Source organism: Plectropomus leopardus, chromosome 22, assembly GCF_008729295.1.
Source record: "Plectropomus leopardus isolate mb chromosome 22, YSFRI_Pleo_2.0, whole genome shotgun sequence".
NCBI lineage: Eukaryota > Metazoa > Chordata > Actinopteri > Perciformes > Serranidae > Plectropomus > Plectropomus leopardus.
The window spans coordinates 23,456,583-23,475,162 of NC_056484.1; the positions used below are offsets into that span (position 1 = coordinate 23,456,583).

The 18,580-nt window shown below is 39.3% G+C and overlaps 1 protein-coding gene across 1 annotated transcript in view; it reads left to right on the plus strand.

Annotated features, from left to right (window-relative positions):
- Window positions 1-18,580, plus strand: part of efcab6 (EF-hand calcium binding domain 6) — a 73,647-nt gene that overhangs the window by 45,047 nt on the left and 10,020 nt on the right. Inside the window, exons 12-24 of the mRNA XM_042510927.1 lie at window positions 32-265; window positions 679-803; window positions 1,856-1,990; window positions 3,406-3,619; window positions 8,746-8,860; window positions 9,622-9,749; window positions 10,221-10,450; window positions 10,534-10,597; window positions 10,782-10,900; window positions 10,996-11,166; window positions 13,360-13,515; window positions 15,793-15,997; window positions 17,382-17,576. Coding sequence (XP_042366861.1) covers window positions 32-265; window positions 679-803; window positions 1,856-1,990; window positions 3,406-3,619; window positions 8,746-8,860; window positions 9,622-9,749; window positions 10,221-10,450; window positions 10,534-10,597; window positions 10,782-10,900; window positions 10,996-11,166; window positions 13,360-13,515; window positions 15,793-15,997; window positions 17,382-17,576 — 2,091 coding nt within the window. The remainder of the gene's footprint in view (window positions 1-31; window positions 266-678; window positions 804-1,855; window positions 1,991-3,405; window positions 3,620-8,745; window positions 8,861-9,621; window positions 9,750-10,220; window positions 10,451-10,533; window positions 10,598-10,781; window positions 10,901-10,995; window positions 11,167-13,359; window positions 13,516-15,792; window positions 15,998-17,381; window positions 17,577-18,580) is intronic.

Consider the following 18,580-nt stretch of genomic DNA (forward strand, 5'->3'; position numbering starts at 1 on the left):
TGAAGAATACTCACACTGCTTTTCTTTCCAGAGGGAGGCAGGGTATATCCCCAGAGCAGAGCTGAGACATTTTCTGGAGAGACCAGGTAGGACGCTGCCCAGGTGTCAGCAGCCACAGATCACAGAGCTGCTCAATGCTCTTGACCCAGAACACAGCGGGGTCATCCAGCGGGCCAGCCTGGAGAGACTCAGCCCCAGCATCACCAACACCGCACCTCCACCCGCCACTGCTGAGGACACTGCTGAGGACGCTGAACACACTGCTGTATGCTCATTAACCCTTTGCTATGGTGAATGTATGTGTGTGTGCATTGTAATTCCATGTAAGGCCATTAATTTGTACTTATTCTTTATTTTTGTCAGGAGGAGCAAAAACCAGCAGAAGAGAAGCAGACCACACAATGTGCTGATAAAGTGTCTGTGGCATCTGCTTCATGGACAACAGTGAGTGTGTTAACAGCACACTGTGATCAAATATCACCCATATCACACAATCACACACACACCCACACACCCACACCCTGAGATCAAACAGAGAGAAAACACAAGATGAGATCAAAAGAAAAAAAGGGGTTAATAATTAATACGCAGTTTGATTTGTGTGTGTGTTTGCTGTGTGTCTGTGTGTGCACTTGTGCTAAGGTGGAGAATGTGCTTGTGGAGAAGCTGTGTGAGCAGCTCAGTTCAGTGCTGGCGGCTCTGAAGCTATGTGACCCTCAGCACACAGGATACGTCACACAGGAAGATCTGAAGAAGGTCTTAAGCTGCTGTGGAGCGCCCGTCTCAGACACACACTTCAACAAGTAAGAAACACACGACGCACGCAGTGCAGCAATAACAAAAGATGACAACTGTTCGAAATCGTCAAGATGTCAAGAACTAAAACTCCTCAGTCTAACAGAGCACTCAAGCAGGAACAGATACACATGTCAACACCTATGAGCAGTTTCCCAGCATGTAGGCTTGTTTTGGGACACAGAGTTGCCACACTTAACCCTTTGAAACCTGGAGCAACATCATCTTTCTTGTGCTGCTTTCAGACATCTTTCAATAGTATGTAAATGTTGAACTCAAAGTAAATTTGTTTGATTTATTTAAAAAAAAACCCATGGGAATAAGGCAGCAAACAACTTGGTAAAAATTGTTCCACAAACTTTAAGAAATTCGTAGAATTTTTATTTTATTTTTAAAAAAAAGCTAGGGAAAATGTCCAGGGAAAAAAAAGAAAAAAGCTAGGGAAAAAGGATATTTACAATCATCATAATTACCTATTTAAAATAATTTTACAAAATTATTATAGGTTTTAAGGTATTTTTTTTTTACTAATTTACAGGTAGTTTTTTATATGTTAAATTTTTGGGTCATTTATTCTTTTTGTTGCTTAATGCCCTCTTCCAATGTTTTCGAAAGAAATCAGATAAATTTTCTCAGGTTTCAAAGGGTTAAGACATGTGGCAATGTGCAAATAGGACCTGGACCTTATAGCTGTTAGCACCAGTGTTAACAGCTCAGGCACCGTGTAGACCTATCCAGGGGTGTTAGTTTCAATTGATTTAGCTTTTTACAGCTTAACCCAATACCCTGTAACTAAGTGGTTAATTTCTTAGAAAAATAAAGTGAAGGGAGGTCAAAATATTTCTACATCGGCGCTATTTGGTCGGTGTGGCATGATAGCAGTAATCACTTAATGAGCTGCGCTGGTCTAAATGTACACACTTTACAGTTCATCATACATGTTAGAGGTCGGAAAAAAGCATCTGTCTTTCTTGCTGTAGTTTGATGCTTTGTGTGCTTTTCTCAGTTTGGGGTTTGAGTTTGCTCAGCTCACTCTCAAACTTTCTCTTTGTGTTTCCAGGCTTTGTGAGACCTCCAGCTCTACATCTGACAGTTCTCCTCAGCTGGTTTCTTACAGGGGCTTCCTCAGGAGCCTGGGGGTACCACTAACAGATGAAACATCCTCATTCCACGAGGACACCTCCCATACTGAGAGGTGAGCACAGAGACATGTAGAGTAGGTCGGCTTAGACCTGTACTGTAATTGTTGTTGTATCATCTCTGGCATTTACTCTTGTAATTATCAGTTGCCTTCCTCAAATAGTGGGTGGTATAGCTCAGTATACCATAGCAATGGTTTCCTTTTTGATAAAAGCACAAAAAATGTTCTTGTATTATATGTTGATATGTTGATGGAAGATACTTGAGCAAATGAGATACAGAGGATTTTTATATGTAATTTCCCACAAACTTATCTGTTAGTATGTATACTTTACCTAGCATGTTTACATACACCCCCATTCACTTTCAAGCATTTCAGTTTTGAATATTAAAGGCCAGGATCACCTGTGGGCATATAAACTGTGATCTTGCACTGCATCCTTCAGTTGGCAGTTAGCACCTAATACTAGTAACACCACTGAAGTCCAGCTGACTCACTGATCATTTCTCATTTATGCTTTAAGAATAAAACATTTCTAAAATATGCCCTCCTGTGAGTTAGCTTGCACACTATGGTTATAACACAAATGCTTTTTTATTTAATGAATTACTTAATTTTGTTTAGAAAGGTACAGGAGCACATCAGTATCATATTAATAATATAAGATCTGTCATTTACTCAGACATTTAAGTGCCATGGTATGGTCCGTGGCAAGTTGTTTTGCTGTGATGAACAGTTGACATGATCAAGATGAGTTAATAAAATAATTTCAATAGTATACAGCAATGACACTGGTCTTTGAAATAACTGAAGCAGCATAGCTACTGGCTTCAGTACAGTTCAGAACATGTTACATTACCTGTATTAATATGCAACTGCACTGGCTACTGCTACAGTTGAACCCAGTCAATACTATAACATGTAGAGGCAATTATTGCTTTACATTGTAATAAAACATGTTTTCATTTTAATTTGTATGTTATTAGTATTTGTGGTGTTAAAACTTGGAAACAAAAGCTTAGGGGTGGCCAAAGTCCTCATCTGAATTCAAATTTATGATGGCCCAATATCCAGATTTCTTCTAAATATGTGAACCTATATTAGTGCCAAATTCGGTGCTTTTATCACGAAATAAACAAGAGGTTAGCTATGTCGCCTCACTATAACCTTAACCTCTTAACCTGAACCCTAGAATCCACCAAACTTTTGATAGATTGCTTCCTATGACTTCACTTTTGGTTCTTGAGGGGCAGATGTCCTGCCAACAGATCTTATTTATCTTGAGCATTGCTTTTCACATTTGGAGAGATATTGTTGCATGTTTAGGCTTCAGGTTGGATTACAGCATTATTTGCTCTAGTCTCACTCTCAGCTTGGAACTGCTCTTAACTCCAACTGTATACTCTTGACTGCAGCCCTGCTAACACCATCTTTTATTCACACTGAGCTCTGAACAATCTGTCCTACAGCCGCTGCTCATCCCCTCAGTCCACTCTGCCGTCGGTCAGGGGACAGCGGCCCCGCTCTAGCCTGCAGGTCAGCTCACACACCTGCAGCATCCTGGACACTGTTTTCAAGAGGATGAGATCAAGGTTAGAGCAACGCCACAGCAGCCTGACTGAGCGCATCCAGGCCCTCACCCACAGCTCTGAGGGGACGCTGTCAGAGACGGACGTACGGAAGGTGAGTGTTTAACGATGAAAAGCTTAAAAAATCACGGCAAAAGATGCCATTCTATTGTATATACATCCTCCATGCAGGCCGACTCACATTACCTCACACCTAATCTGAACTGTGAACTGTTAGATCTAAGGAATTCACTTACCTTTCACCCATCTAAGAGTTATAGTGGCTTATTGACAGTGACCCTGGGCTTGGAATAGTTTCAAAATGATTCTGCTGAAAAATGCATCTACCTCTTGAACTCGGTACTTTAAATCATATTGAAAGAAATCAAACGGTGCTATCTGCACATTCTTTATCTGACCGCTTTGACACAGTGTATTTTACATACATTTTGCTTGGATAAAAAACTAAATTTAGAGTAACTGTTTATTAAAGCTGTCTGAAATGCTCAAAAACACACCATGTTCACCCCTAGAAATATTAAGACATTAATTTAGGAGCCTCACCAATTTCAGAGCACTAGTATCAAGGAAATGCTACTTCTGTAATAGTCTGATAAAACATTAAAGACTCTATCACACATTATTTGGTCACATCAAAGAGCTCAAAGTGGCAAGAAGGTCTTCAAATAAATGGAGTTTAAAAAAACATTTTTAAAGGGTTTGAATTTAACTTCAGGATTCGGGCATATACCCTGCTTATAGTATGCTTTTAGAATGAATGAGCAGCAAAACTGAACCTAGAGCAGATTGTGGAGGACTTCAGTATGCACAAATGTCTGTCTATGAAAAACAATTTCTTTTTGAAAAGTTCAGTGGTGCAATTCAAACTAGTAGTCAGTGCGATGTTGCTCCAGTAGTCCATAGCATGGCCTGTGAGACCTAGCCACTGTAGCATCATCCACTAGTTTGTGGACTCTTGTTTAGAAGTGTTAAGTTTGGCATTTTGGCTATCGTCATCTTGGATTTTTGGAGCAGGAAGTGATCATATTTGAACAAGAGGTTGACGATAATCCTAACGCTAGCTGCTAGCTTTGTTAGCATGGCCGTTAACAGCCATGGTTAATTGTGATAATGCTAATGTTAAGTTTTGCAAGAGAAAAAAAGTCTTAAAACCATTAAAAGTAAATGTACTGAATGGAAAAACTGATCGTCAGACTCCTTAGAGGGTAATTTAGTACAACCAAACACTGAACACCGCAGAAACATTACAACAAGCTTATGGTCCTCATCTGATGTCAGTTGTAGTGGCTTTTCTTCCTTCAGAATTAGACCAGCTGTCCCTTGAGAACTCGACTCATAGTGCATGGTAACGTAAAGATTTCGGTGTGTCTGGACAGGTGCTGTCAGCAGGGCTTTGGGATAAAGTTGTGAGAAGGCACAAGTTAGGAGAAGAATACAGACCAATTTCAAAGACCTGAATTATCCATCTGAGTACCTTTCAGAGTGTTATGAAGAAGTGGAGAGCGTATGGCATCACCAGCACCTCGTCTAGATCGGGGTGTCCACACAAACTGGATGACTGAGCCAGGAAGAAGCCACCAAAAAGGCTAACGGCAACTTTGAAAGAATTACAAGTCTTTATAGCTGAGAGTGGTTGCTCTGTGCATGTGACAAAAATCTCACAAGCTTTACACAGAGCTGGCCGGCATGGCAGGGTGGCAAGAAAAAAGGCTTTTCTGAAAAAGTGCCACACTGAGACTTGCTTTTTGCTTTGAAAAAAAACCCAACAAAAAACACACTTGGAAGACTGTGATGCCATGTGGCAAAAGGTTTAATGGTCAGATGAGACCAAGATTGAACTTTTTGGACAGAACTCCAAGTGCTATCTTTGGCGAAAACAAGAATGCACCACCCAAAACACACCACACCTACTGTGAAGCATGGAGGAGGCAACATTATGTTGTGGTGGTGTTTCTCTTCAGTGGGGATGGGGCTGTTGGTCAGGATTGAAGGGAAATGGGATGCTGCCAAACATAACCAAACTCTTAATGAAAACCTGTGGCCCTCTGCTAGACAGCTGAATGTGGGCAGGCGGTTCACCTTCCAGAGGGACCCCAAACATACCACCGAAAAAAACACCACAGTCACTGAAGGATCAGAAGCAGAATGTTATTCTGCGGATGGACTTGAAGAGAACAGTCCATCGCTGCTCACTACGCAGTTTGACGGAACTCCAACAAGTCTGTGAGGAAGAGTGGACAAATATTCACAAATTCTGCTGTGCAAAGCTGGTAGTGTTTTCAAACAGACAGTAATTAAAGCAAAAGGTAGTTTTACAAAGTATTAACTCAAGAGACTGGTTCCTTCTCCAATCCTGGTATTCTGTTTTTTCCAGTCCTAGTATTCTGATTTTTCAGTTATTTATTTTTAGAACCGTTGCCCCTTTTTCGTTATTTGAATGCCTAATTCAAGATGTGTAATGCCAGAACAAGCATTTTTTTTTAAAGGGTTTTCAACCACGTCTATCTACAGTAACATGTAGCAATGACAGCAGACAATGCTTCAACTCAGGATGTTACGTAATTGCTCAAAACTTAGCGATTCTTGCTCAAAACTTAGCAATATTTTCAAAATGAAGCTAAAACACAATTGCGAGATGACTGCGTTTCCATTGAGTGATGTTGTGTGACTTCTTCTCTGGTGATAACATCCCAGTAACCATGGCGATGGACGTTCAAATCATTAGCAGCTTTATTTCTATTGCAGCCACCACACGAGCCGTCATTATTTCCAATCCAAGGCCATGTAGGCGTGTTACGGAGTCATAATGGAAAGGCGAGCCCCTTATACATGGCAGCGGCCTCGTATAAGGGATTTCTGGGAGGTTATAGTCCATGATTTCACAGAGGAATTGTGGATTCAAAACTTCCAGATGATCCGATCAACTTTGTAAGAGTTATACGATGCAATAACAGCTCTTGCAGCTCCTGCTGCATCATGAGGGAGCCAGTTACTGCTGACAAGCACATAGCCATAGCATCACCTATAAAAGCCAAAAAAGTGTTTTCATTGCAATTTGGCAAGATATGGCTTTTTCGAATTGCCTGAAATACCACCTCATTCAAGCGTTAAAACTATATTGAGATAAATGGAAGTTGGTTTCTTTCTTTTTTTTTAAATAATAATAATTGTTTCCATTAGGCGTATGTAGATTTGTAGTTTCAATTTGTACAATTTGAGGGTTAATTGAAACCTGCCTAGTGAGAGCTCAGATGTGGAAGACCCAGAATCTCTGGTGCCAAAATGGAGAGTTTCCATCACAGGATGAATACAGGTGTTCCAGCAGACAGTATGAAGGAAAAAAATGTTTAGTATGAACCTGTAAATGAGCACTAAGTCTCCTTTAACAAGTGAAGGGAGAGTTTCTAATTATGACATGAAGTTTCCATGACTCATTAAAATGAAAACACAGCCCAGAAAACAAAGAGGTGTATTAGACATCCAGCAGAGAGCAGCACAGACCTGCCAATACTGAATACATCAGCTGTCATTAGATTCCATAAAGATGGACGGGGGAGCTTTTTCTTCTTTAGATGGGTCAAGTCATTCATGCCCAAATAAAAAATAACCAATTGTCCAATCACAGCTTCAGGGCGGACCTGTGGGTGGAGCTTATTGTTGCCGATATGAGCTGATGGCAGCCATGACAGACAGCAGCGTCCTGTTAGAGCTAGCCGGCCGCACTTTGTTCTCTGTGTTGTGATTTAATTTTAATGTATAAATTCAATAAACTGTGTTGTGTGACCTGGGCAATTCGTATCACAATAAACAATCCATTTATTCTTTATTTAATTGCACACGTGAAAAGCAAATTATATAAAGTTTATAGCAATGTGTATTTCATTTTACTTTGTTTCTTCATTTTTTATTTTCGGAATTCAACTCTGACACCTGGAGTGACATCACTTTTATTGTGCTACTTTTAAATGCCTATTACAAGTATTTAGACCTTCAAATCCTGAGAAAATTTGTGCGATTTCTTTGGAAAACATGAGAAAAAAGGCAATACACAACTTGGCAAGAAATGTTTCACAACTTGCAAGGAATTTTTAGATTTGGGAAATTATTTTTCAAAAAGCTAGGGAAAAATGACAAGGGGAAAAGAAAAAAAGTTAGGGAAAACCTGTTTCTTATTATTATTACATATTTAAAATTATGTTACAAAATTAATAGAATTTTCAAGCACTTTTTCCAAGTCATTACCTTGTTCTTACTTTTTAACATTCTTTTCCTTGTTTAACTAATTTTAATGTTTTTTTTTTTTTTTACTTTTTACTATTTTCTTGGTACTTTTTTTGGTTCTTTCTTTATTAGTAGTTCTTTATTAGTCATTGCCTTCTTCCATGTTTTTAAAATAAATGAAGCTACTTTCCAAGGGTAAACCCCTAGAAACCTGAGCAAATTGGCTTGATTTCTTTTAGAAACATGGGAAGAAGTCAATAAACAACAAGAAAAGACTAAAAAATAAGAAAGGAAAGAAAAAGAAAAAAAACCCTGAAAATTGGCCAAAAAAGGATAGTCAAAGACACACAAAAAACAAGGACCTGAACAATGACCTGAAAAAATGCTTGGAAATAAAGTAATAATAATTCTGTAACATAATTTTAAACATTTAGTATTAATATGATATAATTAAAACTTTTTTTCTGGGCATTTCCTCTTATTTATTTATTTATTTATTTGCATTTTGCAGGACCTTTTTGGGCAAGTTGCTCATTTAGAATTTTTTTTTGAAGCTAGGAAAAAATGTCGAGGGGGAAAAAAAGAGCTAGGAAAGAACTATATAATTATCATAACTACATATTTAAAATTCTATTACAAAATCATTATAATTTTTAGGCACTCTTTTTCATGTCATTTCCTTGTTTTTTTGTTATTGATTTTCTTTTTCCTTTATTTTTAAACTAATTTTCAGGTTATTTTCTTGTATGTTTTACTATTTTTTGAGGGGTAATTTTTTTGGTCACCTCTGCTGTTGTTGCTCATTGCTCATGTTATTGAAAGAAAAATCCAATTTCCCTGGATTTCAAAAGGTTAAAATCTTGCATAGCTGGTCAGTGAAAGCCAAAGGTGAAATGTCCTCTTGTCCATGTTGTACTTGCAGTTGTGACTCTGGTAAAAGGTTAATCAGTTCAGCCTGAACCTGAGAGCTTGCCCTTCTTTCTCTTCTTCTGCCTGCAGATCCTTGAGGACAGCTGGGTCGTCCTGGACGATAAGAATTTCCACGAGTTCACCGAGCTGCTGGGCCTCAGGGACGGTGGAATGGAGTGCTCGGTGTTCCTGGTGAAGTACGAGGGTGAGACAGGAGAACGGCAGCCAGAACATCTTGACCAGCGGCGTCGGCAATCCCATCAGTTCTGCATGGCAGGGTTTTCAGTGCTTAAATAGAGATTTTTAAAATCCCTTCCTACTCCCCCACCAGGCTCCCGTCCCCCTCCACTCCATCTTGCCTCGCATCCCAACTCCTACCCCACCCACGGTGATCAAACATAAGCCCCCCGCTTCCTGTAAAATGATGTCTTTCTTAGCACATGAGCCATTGGAGAAATCATGGTGGATTATAAATAGAGTAAGAGTGAGCCTCTTCGTCTCTCATTAGCAGAGCGGAGAAGCACACACATTCACAATCGCACTCATTTCTGCTTGTTTGGGCTAATTATATGCTTTGGAAGCAGAAAACAGAGCAGCAGGGCATCGCTCTAATTTGTATCCTCAAAAAAAAAAAAAAAAAAAAGAAAGAAACAGTCGAAAGAATAACAAAAAAAAGAGAAGAATCATCAAACAAAGCCAGGACGTAAAGTTAGTCATGTTTGCGAGGCAAAAAAATCAAGTTTCCTAGATTTAGAATACAAGAGTACTTCTAATTAAAAGTAAATTAGGTCAGGCAGTTAAATGCCCAGTGTGCTTGAAGACATGAAGAGCACTCTGCGGAGTGTGGAGGAACACAAATGACTCACAAAATGGAACAAAAAATCCAATTTGTTGGGTGTAATTCCCTCACAAAGATTATTAAAAGGCCAGAAACCCAACATGTGTTTTCCCCCATGGTTTCTGCAGAGGCCACGGCCAGAGACGGGCAGCAGCGCTCAGAGAGTCAGAGTCATCAGGAGGAGCTCGGCCCCCTGCTTACCTCTGCTGAGCAGTGCCTGGCTGCCATGAAGACCAGGATCAAGATCATCCACGGGGTGAGACGTGTTCACAGGACGACTTTCACATCAGCTGCAAACCTGCCAGAGGCAGACATTCAGCAGCTGATTTATAAACGAAAAAAAATGAAGGATATCTCTAAAACAATAATAAAGATTTAAAGATATATTCCCAACGAGCTGACAGAGAGAAAATGTGGAACAACACAGTGATGTTGGCAGTCAACCCTTTATTTATATATATGTATGTATGTATGTATGTATGTATGTATATAAAAGCCAAAATGGGCGTTTGCTAAAAAATATCATAAAACTGCGCGCACGCCTGCTATTATAAATCCTAAATCAGCTTGCCGCCTGGATCAGCCTCATTTCTGCACGCAAACATTCAACCACAAACTGTCAGTTTGAAACACCCTTTGAATGTTTATGCGCAGAAATGAGCCTGTTGGCCAATTATTTTTTACATCTCTGTGTCTCTGTTCTGATAACCCAATGTCTCCCCATCAGGACAACCTGACGGCGTTCTGCCTGATGGACAGGAAGCGTAAAGGCGTGGTGGACTGCCGTGATTTCAGAGAGCTGTACAGCAGCCTGGGCCTCCTCTGCAGGGAGAACGAGTATGAGCGGCTGCTGGATTTGATTGGCCTGCATCCCGGAGCCAACATCAACTACACAGAATTTGTAGATATTGTTGAGAATAATGGCAAATGCAAACCATGGACACAAACAGCTTGTGTGTGAGTCTAAGAGGGTCATTATTTCTGATGCGTGGTCATTTTGAGGGCCGGCTCTGTGTCAGTTTTTCTGTCTCTCCTGACAGACAGGAGCAGCTCCATCAACTCCTGGCCACTGAAGTACGCTACAAGTGGGCAGACATGTGCAAGGTCAGCAAACTTTGTTGAGTTTCTTGAAGACATTTCACCTCTCATCCGAGACGCTTCTTCAGATCTGAAGACTGAAACTAAAGAAGCCTCTCGAATGAAAGGTTTAACTTCTTCAAGAAACTCAAGTCTAGTTGCCTATGACTTAGCACTTAGAATCTGGACTTATTCCTCTCTTTTCCATCAGGTGCTGTGCCAGTTTGACACAGACGGTCAGGGCTGGATCCATAAAGCGGGCCTGAGGGGACTCCTCTTCACCTATGCTCTTCCAATAAGCCCTGAGGAGTTTGACCAGTTTTGGTTGAGGTAGGAGATACCCAGCTGAGGCACCACAGTCACTACATTGTACCGTGATGTGCTCTCGCCTTTGCCAGCTAAGATTTTAAACTTCATTTTGACAGATATGACTTAGAGGGGCGGGGCCGTGTGGCGGTTTGTGACTTCCTGAAAAGGCTGGGGTTTCATCATGAGGGGGAACTCAGAGCTCGCAGCCAGAAGCTGAAACAAACTGTTGCCCAACAGAACGCTGGCAGACCACTGTCCTCTGATGCGGCCTCACTGCAGTCTATAGAGTAAGAGAAGAAGGGTCCATCCATCCATCCACCAACCAACCCATCACCCACTTAACCATCCAACCCATCCATCCAGCCATATATATGTCCATCTGTCTGCCGGTCCCATTTTTGTGAGCATGGTACCTGAAGAATGCCTTGAGGGAATTTCCTCAAATTTGAGTTTGTTTTTATCCATAACGGTCAAAGGTCACTTCACTGTTACATCATAATGTTCTGAAAAAGCCTTTCTGTCAGATACTGAATTGATGATGCTCATCTTGAAAGTGAAAGTGTTTTTGCAGAACATTATGTCACAGTGAAGTTGACCTCTGACCTTTTATGTACACTTTGTCATTATATCCTTTCTGATATTTGTGAGAAATGTTTTTCGTGATCCACGAATGATTCCTTGAATCACGGCCAAAATGATGTTTTTTCGACTTTTGACCACTAGTTCATTGTTCAGTGTCCGAGTGGAGGTTTGTGCCAAATCTGAAGAAACTCCTTCAAGGTGTTCTTGAGATATCACACTCACAAGATTGAAACAGATACAAGGTCACATTAGCCCCAAATCACCAAATTCTAATGATTTACGTTGAGTGCTAGTGGATGCTGGTGCCAAATTTGACGAAATCCCCTGAGGGCCTTCTTGAGATATCGTGTACATGAGAAAGTGATGTACGGACATTTATATGGACAACCCAAAAACAAAATGCCTCTGGCTTCTGCTATCTCCGGCGCAGAGGCATAAAAATGTTTAATGTTTAAAAATGTTTTATGTCTCACAAGAATGGGACAGACATGCTGATGGACCATACAAAAACAAAATGCCTCTGGCCACGGCTATCACTGGTGCGGAGGCACGATGAGAAAACAGAGGCAAGGGACAGAGTCTCTGCAGATAAATACACCAAAACACACAGAGTGGCTCATAATAGATGCCTGAGAGGGATTACTTTTTTGTTACTGTAAACCTTGTTAGGAAAATCATGTGTAGTATATCTTTAAGTAGCCTTATAAAAATTTTAAAAATATTTTTCAATTTAATATGACAATGTATGCTAAGGTATGCTTTATGACAAAATACTACTACTAAAATAAACTTCAACAAAAAAAAACAACAACAAAAGTTTCATGCACCAAGTGCTTCACATGAAAAGACAAAAAGACATAATAAAACCTGCATGTTTAGAATAGAATATATAGAATGCATCCTCACATTGATAAAAAAAAAACCCACTTGATAATACAAGTAGAAGTAAGATAAAAATACGGATAAAAACTGAATGCACAGCATGGAGAACATGAGATGGAAAATAATGGAAAACCCACAGAGATAATATTAATAAGAAATAAAGCTAAAAATAGTGTAGAAAATGCATGAAATTAAGGAAAATATAACATTTTAAAGAGGTGCAGCAGTGCGCAAGTGCAAAGCAAAATTGCAAAGCAGTTAAGTCAGTATGTCAGCGTCAATAAACTTAACAGTGTAAACACAAACATTTTGGGTGGGCTTGATACAGAAAAAAGTTGTGACTTATTCATAAGACATTCCTAAAGTTTAACAAGATTTTCAAAGCATGCACCAATTTGGAAAGCATACACACATTTTAGTGATTGTAAACTTTAAACTTGCGCATGAGTCACAGCTGGTTCCGTTGCCTTAATGACTCAGGCAGAATCTACACCCTTAGAGACAAATAACAGAGCATATTTATAGATTGATATTTGGAGATTTGAGTTTTGTAAGCCGGCTTTACTCCGGAGTGTCAGTACTTTTCAACAGTACATATGCTGTTGTTTTACTCTCCTGAATGAGCGGCGTACCCCGGGGGGTTTGGATAAACAAACATTAAAGTCTGGCGTAGAAGCATTTTGCACATGCTGTGATTATTATTGAGCCCTTATTAAAATATTTTTTTTCTCAATAAATATTTTGAATGCCATGCAACAAGGCTTATTAAACTCCACTAATTTTCAAGTGTAGCTGCACAATAGGTACGGCAGTTTATCAGCCGTGTGAACACTAGTTTTGATTCATGAGAGCAGAAAATAATCTGCTTTAGAGTTTGCAAGTGTTTAGTTTCACATCTGATTATGTTTGTAGAAGTCAAAACATTTTTACTGTACTGTCCATCTGAACAGAAATATGAGTGCGTAGCGGCACAGGTTTTCTGTTTGTATCATCAGCCATTCTTGTACTGTCCACAGAGCGATTGTGCAGAAGAACTACGCGGGGTTAAGTGACTCCTTGACTCGCCTGGAGACGAGGAGAGATGGCACAGTGACGGTGGACGAGCTGATCAGTGTGTTACAAACCTACAGCTGCTCCATCAGCAGACAAAAGCTCATAAATCATCTGCGCAGGTCAACTCCATCTTTACTTTCTCTGTGGGAAAATACATTAAGACATTTGTATTTTTCATAAGCAGATTATAACATTGAGCTTTGTCATGCAGATTTAGCTAGATTTGACATTTTTCTCATTTTAAAAATATTTCTCTTCTATTTTAAATAATTAATAAGAATTGATAATTCTATAATAATAATTATAATACTACGTATAACAATTTTATAATCTTTATCAAATGTAATTTCGTTTTTTAAACTTAAAAAATAAATTTACCTTCTACCTTTATCATGTTCACCATCTTAGTAAGAACCAATATTTGCTAATTAGCACTGAACAGAAGTGGAGACAAGTCATTATTTTGCAAAACACAAGTTTCCTTGAGAATTTAAGTCTTTACACTTAAATCCTAAACCTTGAGCTTTAAGTTCTGAACAAGGCGTAATGTGCTTCACACTAAATGCATTGCCACAACAGAGAAAGATATATATATAATTTACAAAAGTCATGGATGCTTTTTTAAATGTATAATAATAATAATAATAATAATAATATTTTTTATTTGTATAGCACCTTTCATACGATAAATGCAGCCCAACATGCTTTACAAAACAGAAATTACATGCACTAACTGCTTCACATGAAAAGACATAGAAGACATAAAGACATAGTAAAACCTGCATGACATCTATGGGCAGTGTGTTCCAAACCTTTATTTAAACCTTATTTGTTAAAAAAAATTGTTGGAATGTTGCGTCTCCGTTGTGATTTTCGATCTTCACGTTGTGCATACTACAGTTCATTTTTGTTGACCACTCTGTAGTTTTTGTACGTGAACAAAATGATTTTTGGTATCATTTTTTCCAACTGACACTGTAATGTATCACTAGTTCTTTGTGCTTTTCTGCTGCAGCTTGATTGGATGCTGTCAGATTGGTTAAAACAATGTGAATCCTGGGAATTAAGTGTCAGCTTGCTGGAAACGAAAAGTATTAATATTTGCTGATTCAGTGAATGAATGGATTTGTGGCACACTTTAAATAACATATTTGTAATCTTTGGGCTGAGGGGAAGGTATCAGGTATTTTGAAGTCAAAAGGCTTGAGTCCAAATGAAGTCATGAGTATTTATGTTATAGTCCAAGTCAAGTTGCAAGTCTTTTTTTGATTGAAGTAATCAAAATTGTGATTTGACTCCACACCTCTGGCACTAAACACAAAGTACAGTTTAGGCTGATGTGAAGATTATTAGTTTAAAAGATATTCAGTCTTTAATCAAAGTTTTGAACAAATGCTGGCTTTTCAAGTGAAAATGTATCATTTATGACAGTACTTTCTGTGGGGACCTTAAATATCTAAGAAAAGAAATCAAAATTCATGCAGATCCATTCAAGACTTCAGGAATTCACACAAAACCAGAATATGTCCAAAACACGGCGGTGCTGGAGCAAAGGTCAGGATTCATCCTCTGGGATGCATTTAAGGGATAGTTCAGAATCTTTAAAGTGGAGTTGTATGAGGTACTTATCCATAGTCAGTGTAGTACATACAGTACGTGGTCAATCCCCATAGACCTCCATGTTAAAATGCCGGACTTAGTAGCAGAAATAAACATCTTTACAGCCTGGTACAAAAAAAGGTTTTGTCTTTAGAGCTAATTTCAACATTAATTTTTATTTAATTCACCCATTTACATATTACTAAGGCCCAAAGTTACACATATTTAGCTCTCTAAACCCTATATTAACACCTGTTTGCTTTTGCTTCATACAGATGTGGGAAAGACATCGGAAAAAGGCGATGAGCAACTTGGCATGAAATGACCTGCAATATGCAAAAAATAGTATCAGGTGACAAGAATTTTATCAGAAAATGATTTTTATATTGCAAAGCAGGAGAATCATTAGAAAATTATTAAATAATTAGGGAAAACTAGCAAGAAAACTATATTTATTTTTTACACAAATTAAATAAATATAAATAACTAGTATTAAACATGTTATTATTGATTTATATGTATTTTTTTATTTTAGCATTTTTTCCCAGGTTTTGTTATTCTTTTACTTTTCTTTTGTTGATTCATGATTTGTTTTATTTCAGGTCATTTTCATGTTACTTTTTACAGATTTCTTGCTATTTTTTGGGTTATTTCTTGTTATGTTGTTCATTGCCTTTGAAAAGAAAGAAGAAAGAATTTGAAAGAAATTTAGGCAAATTGCTCAGGTTTCAAAGGGTTCAAATCTCTCTTTGAAACCAACTGGTCTGTGCTGCTCTTCTTCCGTCCTCTCTCTTCAGGCTCCATGTTTCCATGGATGATAGTGGCGAGAGGCTAGCTTACATGGACTTCCTGTCTGCGTTTGAGCAGAAAGCAGAAGAGAAGTGTGAGCGTCCTCCTGTTACTCCTGATGCTGTGAGACAGTCTTTGGACAGCCTCAGTCCAGCTGCGGCTCTGGCTAGAATGAGAGAAATTGTAACTGCCTCAGCTTCTACTCTGGATAAGGTGAAGCTCCCACCAGGCCTCCTTTTTTTGGCTTGATTTACGCTACATGGTTCATGTGATCCAATTCTGATTTTTTTTCTCATGTGGCACACACCGAATATGTATCATGAAGCATGCAAGCAGGAAAAGCACATGAAATCAGATGTTCTCAGTTCAGTTTCAGGCCTCATTCATATGTGGAAATAAATATTTTCAAATGAGTCTGTAGACAGGTCAGATATTCCCTGGCGTTGGGATTCATACGTTACTGAAAATGCGACAATGGTCACCCAAAATTGAAAAATCAGTCATTATCTGCTTGCCCTCATGCAATGGAAAGTACACAAATTTTACAGTCCACAAAACACTGCCGGAGGCTTAAGGGAAAAAGGCATTGCACTCATCTCCCAAACAGTGGAAGCAAATGGTGATCAGAATTAAAAATATTTTAAAAATGCACAATAAAACCAGAGTGTCCTGAAGTTCCAAGTTGTTTTGAAAAATGTCACTGGTGTAATGTTTGTAGGCTTTCTGTAGCCTGTAACTCCTAGTGTGTCGCATTCATGCATGCATGCCTCAAAACCAACAAATGGTAAATGGACTGTACTTGTATAGCGCTTTTCTAGTCTTCTTGACCACTCAAAGCACTTTAACACAACATGTCACATTCACCCATTCACACAGACATTCACACACTAGTGGCTGAGGCTACCATACAAGGTGCCACCAGCTACTCAGTAATCATTCACACACACTCACACTCCAATGAAGCAGCATTGGGAGCAATTTGGGGTTCAGTATCTTGCCTAAGGATACTTCGACATGTTGCCTGGAGGAGCTGGGGATCGATCGAACCTTCTGATTAGAGTGTGACCCGCTCTACCTCTGAGCCACAGCTGCCCCAAAAAACAAGAGCTTGCTGAATCTGCACGGCAGTGTTTACATGCTACCTAGAAGCCTCCCTCACACAGAGAGAGAGACTTGTGGAGCAGCAAGCAGCAGGTCCCCTTGTTGGACCTAAAACTACTGTATGTGGGGCAGGCTTCCAGGTAGCATGTAAACACTGGTGTGCAGATACCGCAAGCTCTCGTTTGTCTCATGCTTGCATTCGTGAACGGGCTCACACACGGGTGAAACGGGTGAAAGTACAGCGTGCATATTAAAACAAACACATTTATGAGGACATTTCAGTATTTGTTTACTCCTGTCGTTTTCGAGCGTAAGCAAAGTTTAAACTGGTGTAAATGTAGATATCTGACTTGAGTTAATTATGAGAGGAGATGTAAACAGGCAGTCAAAAAAATGGATATAGACAACAAATCAGAACTGGGCATCAAGACTTGGAAGTGTCCCTTGTCAAGGCTTCCTCAGCTGATCACTGTCTCTGTGGCTCTCTGTGCTCCAGGTATTCTCGGCCTTTGACTGCAGTGGGACAGGGACGGTCAAAGCTCTGGAGTTTCGTCAGGTGCTGGAGAGTTTCTGTGCGTGCCTGTCAGACAAACAGTACAGATACATGCTGACCAAACTGGAATTGGACTGTGAGAGCTGCACTGTTAACTGGAGGGACTTCCTTAACAAGTTTCAATCACAGAGCCCACTGGTGAGAGAAGTGTTTATAAAGGTACCAAAGGTGATAGTTCAACATTTTGGGAAATGTGCTTTTTGCTTTCTTTCCGAAGATGCTAACATGGTAATCACAGTCAAAATCTCACTCAATGAACTGCTGTGCCCAAGAACAATTTCTCGAAGCCACTAGCATGGTGGTGAGATAGTTATGCTAAACTAGGCTAACCACATCCTGACTCCATCTCTTTATCCAACACACAGACATGAGATTAATAACACTGTTTCATCTCAAGGCCCAGACACACCAAACTAGTAGGGCAACTGTTGCCTTTTCGAAGGGAATGAATCCTCACAGTGAAAGGCACAGCAGTATCTGTTTGACTGTCCGCTAATGCTAACATCCACTTGCTGACCGGAAGCTTCATAGAATCGCTAGCAGCTCCATTGATTGCGAGGGCATGGATTAGCTGTCACAGCTGTCAATCATGGTGGAAAACCCTCCTTTTGTATATTTAATTACTCATTAAAGCCGAACTTATCATAAAAACAAACACTTGAACAAACATCAAGGTGATGAGAACTACCTTCAGTGTCAGAAACTGTCTTAAGAAAAATGTATTTGGTGTGTACTTTGAGTTTTTATTTGGGCCCATGTCCCATTCACCAACATGGAGGGGCAGGCTTTATGACCTATACTGCAGACAGACACCAGGGGGCGATCAAGACAAAAAAGTTACACTTATGGGGATCTGTTTTGCTGTCCATCTTTATTTACAGTCTATAGGAAGCTTCAAGGCCACAGCAAAACACTTCCAGCCTGAGACGAGTCAGGCACTTCAAAATAAAAGCACCATGCGTCACACTTTTTAATTAATTAATTTAATAAATTAAAACAGTACTTTTTGAAATTTCCTTATGAAAGTACTTTATTTAACTTCCTTATAACCATATTTAAATAAATGTTATTATAACAGTAATGTATTCAACTTTATTATGTGACAGTAGCTACTTTATTTAACTTTATTGTAACTGCAGTTA